The sequence below is a fragment of the Stegastes partitus genome, unplaced genomic scaffold, assembly GCF_000690725.1.
Source record: "Stegastes partitus isolate 25-593 unplaced genomic scaffold, Stegastes_partitus-1.0.2 Scaffold2955, whole genome shotgun sequence".
Taxonomy (NCBI): Eukaryota; Metazoa; Chordata; class Actinopteri; family Pomacentridae; genus Stegastes; species Stegastes partitus.
Genome location: NW_007580686.1, coordinates 1 through 4,278, shown reverse-complemented (window position 1 = coordinate 4,278; position 4,278 = coordinate 1). Strand labels below are relative to the sequence as shown.

General features: G+C 45.1%; 1 protein-coding gene across 1 annotated transcript; it reads right to left on the bottom strand.

The window, feature by feature from the left end:
- Nucleotides 1-1,101: 1,101 nt before the first annotated feature.
- Nucleotides 1,102-3,553, bottom strand: LOC103375802 (zinc finger protein 410-like). The gene is made up of 4 exons (XM_008306120.1): nucleotides 3,140-3,553; nucleotides 2,579-2,668; nucleotides 2,370-2,489; nucleotides 1,102-1,407 (listed from the first exon to the last, which is right to left on the bottom strand). The coding sequence occupies exons 1-4, from the start codon at nucleotides 3,309-3,311 to the stop codon at nucleotides 1,214-1,216; spliced, it is 576 nt and encodes a 191-aa protein (XP_008304342.1). The 5' UTR covers nucleotides 3,312-3,553; the 3' UTR covers nucleotides 1,102-1,213.
- Nucleotides 3,554-4,278: the final 725 nt, after the last annotated feature.

The following is a 4,278-nucleotide window of genomic DNA, read 5'->3' as shown; positions in this document are numbered from 1 at the left end:
AAACTCATATATGCAAACTGATATAAAAAACATATATATTAGTTTGTCAGAAGGTTCAATAAACACTCCAGTTTTAAAATTCTGGCAATTATTTCAGGCTTTACAGGGTTAAAGTAGTGGAGTTATGAACCGCTGCACGTCTGTGGTATCTGCTTCCACCGAGAGTACAATCAATACCTCAAATATTACTACATTCACACCCTGTCACCTGTCCAGCGGTGATACTTTACAGGCAGCTGTGCAATTTAATACTACCAACACAAGTTCTAGGAGCATTGCAGACAAACTGCTCCAGAATTTCGCTGTCAAACCACAACAAGCACAACAGTCACAATCGAAACGACAGTAATGTGTCAGCGATGACAAGAGGAATGAGTTTCAGGATGCAAACTGTCTGTCACCGCTGATCCGCACAACTTCTCCTGTTTGCCGAGATTTTTGTGACACAAAGTCGCAGCTCTTTCAAATGAGGGATGTTCCTGACTTCTAATCTCCCTGTTGATCGATTGGAAATTTAAATTCAGACTTGTGAAGAAGACAAAAAGCAAGAAAACAGTCAAAGCCGAGCACAATTTAACTAAAAGTTTAACAAAACATTGCAAGTACGTCACAGCCTTTTAAGTGCTGCTAACGTGTGCGTACGAGCATGAGGCGTTATCCTACAAAACAAAGTTCAGTCACATTTTAACTACCGTGCAGCTTCACGTCAACATGCCGGTGCTGAATGTGGTGCTCCACTTTGCTCCCACACAGCCTACATAGTTCTAGATCAAAGATACAGATACACAAACTGCCCTGGTTTTAAGAGATGCTGTCTGTCCCATTTTGCACCTTGAAGCACATTAATAAAATATAAATAATTAGTTTAACTGACCAGCGTTTGTGGTGTCAAGAAGCAAGCGGGGGAAAATGTTTAAATCCCTTTTTCTAAACCACGTTCAGAGAAGCTGTTACGTAAGTCACATCAAGTAAAGCAAAACTTGTGTTTCAAGTTTGACAATCGCTATTTTTAAATGGTGTTTTCACGGCAAAGTACAAAGAGTGACATCTGAGTTGTTAAAAAAAAAATCCCAACATAAGAAGCCATAGAGACGACGCACCACCAAAGATTAACAGCGTTCACTGAAAACACTCACAAACATCGACTGCAAAACACTCAGCGGGACATTAGTGGCACCACGAGTTGACTCAGCACCTCAGGACATTACGAGCTTCACCAAATGACTGTTTGCTGCCGCTTCATTATCAGACGTGTTGTTATTCCGTCCGCCCTTTTATCTCGCCTACCTGGTGACCTCAGCATGGCGTGATGAAGGTTCATGGGCTCCACCGTTGTCGTCATGGTGACCATGCCGTCTCCGTTCTCGCCGTCGGCCTCCAGCAGGCTGCTTTGTGTCAGAGCTTCTCCTGTCAAACGTCAAACTTGGTATTACAGCAATCCACAACGTTTACAGGAATCACACTTGTCAATCAGATGTAGTTTTTTAGTTCTCCGTAACCTTTTGACCACCGCGTGAAAGTTGTTTCTTTGTTGTCGTTTCCGTCCGACACAGTCGATTTAATTAATAATTCACTGACTCGGTTATGTATAAATAACACAAACTACCCGTCTGTTGTGTAACTGCATCTGCCTTTGCTCTGCTTTTACAAAAGACTGGCCTCTTTGGGGAAGCTGACCCGAATAAATCTGCTGTTTATAATTAGAGCCTTGGCAGCGTTTCCTCTGTGGTGATTCAGCTGCGGTGCTTCCCTACTGCTGCTGCACAAATGTGACGAGGAGGCAAACGCGCCGTCTGCTGTCATTGTTCCGCGCTAAAAATGAATTTAGGCTTATTTCGTACAATTAGCCCAGATGCCGGAATGCAAAGGGCGCTTCTAATCTGGAGAGGTGCTGAAAACGATACCGACAACAGAGACGGGAGCGAGTTTCCCTCGGTTGCGGCGGGAGATTTATTCAAGTGTCCTCTCATTTATCTCACTAATTCGTAAGGTGGAGGCAAAAAGGCGTTAAAAGAAAAAAAAGAAGCTCGGAGACATGAATTTGAGTTAGTGTGCCATTTTAACTGGCTGCTGAGAAGAGTCTGACCCCATCACCGGAAGCCTAACAGTCCCGTCTCTGCAGCTTTTCCGCAGATATGTGCAGTCAAACAATTCAGCCAGTGGCCCCCGAAGAGGAGAAAATTTGAATGATGAATTTTTTAAGTGCTGAAAGTCATTAATAATTCAAGAAATGTTCCTAAATGTAACTTAAACCAACACCATCTACCATGCACATTTTAAAATGTATGGGCTGCTGGGAGCTACATAATCCACGGATTAGCATATCCACCTACCACCACGCTGGGTGGGAGTGTGTATGTGTGACTGACCCGTTTCTCTGCTTTCGCTGCTGAGCCCCTCCTCTCCGTGCCTCTTCCTCATGTGGACGTTCCTGCTGCCGGACTGGGAGAAAGTCTTGCCACAGATCCCGCACACATGAGGCTTCTCACCTGGGAAACACCGCGAGAGAGAGAGAGAGGCGCGGTGATAATGTGTCCGTAGCATCGCTAATTACAGCTGTAAACTCTGTCCCACTCACCAGAATGCACGAGCATGTGTTTTCGTAGACTGGAATACTCTGCAAACGATCGCCCACAGCCATCTGCTTCGCACAGGAAAGGCTTCTCTCCTGAAAGCGGCCACCCACCACACGCATACATATTGTTTACCTCGGCAACACAAAGACCTGATTAAACTCTGAAAGCATCAGACGTGAATGTGTTCAAAGTGGTGGCCCAACACGCTGTGGACCAAACAAAAAAAAACACAAGCGAAATAGGTCAGCAGCAGCTCATAGAGGCCGTTCTTACAGACGTATGGGTAAAATGTAAGCAAGTGTAGCTGCTCAGCCAACTGATCCCCAGACAGAAGACTGTGGAGCAGGCCATCAGAAACCCTAATGTCACCCTAAATAAAATATGACAGAGCAGTGTTACTGATTGCAGCAGTGAAACGGAGGCGCCAGTGCTGCTGACTCTTCAAATCTCCGGCCTCGCCTGCACCGAGGAAGCATTAAATGAGCAGACTCAAATGGCCTGAGTCAGTTATTGCTTCCAGCGTGTTTGGGCTTTTCTGTGCGTGGATATCTGCTGCTCCCCACCTGTGTGTATGCGCCTGTGGTTCTTCAAGTTTCCGGCGGTGGTGAACTTCTTGCCACAGTTCTTCTCCTTGCAGATGAAGGGCTTCTCGCCGTTGTGAGTCCTCATGTGAACCTGCAGCCTCTGCAGCACGTAGAAGCTCTTCCCGCAGCCCTCGGCGCCACACCTGAACATTCGGTCGTTCCTGGGAGTCGAGAGATAGCCACACAAACAAACCACGCACACGTTTCATTTCGCAGCGACCCACCAGAAGGTCAGACGAGGTGACCACGAATAGAGCTGCGGCGGAGTTAACGGAGCTCCTGCAGTACAAACACGCTCTGCTTTCCGAGTCTCAGCTGCTGCGATCGTCCTCTTTGCTTCATCCGCCCGCCTCCAGCACGGATGAAGCAGGAAGCAGAGCTGAGAAACACCTGAACAGCTCAGATCCAACATGTCTGAATGCAGACCCAGTACTATTTAAACTACTTTTGAGATAAGATAAGCCTTTAATCCCATAGTGGGGACATTTGCAGCGCTACAGCAGTAAAGATAGAGTAAACATTTAAGGAACGTGTGGAAAAATAAGCCAAAATATACACAAGTATGAGTTATAGAATAAAACAGTGTTGAAGGGATTCTTGCATGAATAGAAATACTGGGAGAAGTGTTGATATTGAACAGATTATCATCTATATTACACAGATAGTAGGGAAGTAGAAAAATACAGATACAGCATGTATTCTAGCCATGTGTGTTTTTTTTTTAGGTTTAAATGAATGTCTGTAGAGGCAGGCTTCCACGCTAACTGTGGTGTGTTTTCATTTAGCTGCACATGATTCTGGTACAGGAAGATTTTTTTTTTTATTGCACTATTTGGTGCTGAATAATACATTTTAAATGTTATTATTATGTAAATGATTGTAAACAGGACTACAGGTGCAGAGGAATGTGTTTTTCCATAACGATGGTCTGGGAGCAGCATTTATTACGAGCAGTGTTTTTATTATCGTGATTATTTCATTATCATTTCTGCCTCCTCGCTGCTCTGGTGTTCTTGCTGCAGGGAGCTCTGCCGGCCACACACACCTGTGCCTTTTCCTTTCCTTTTTATTTCGGCATTGTTCTCGTGCACACTTCGGCCACGCTCTGCGCAATAAAA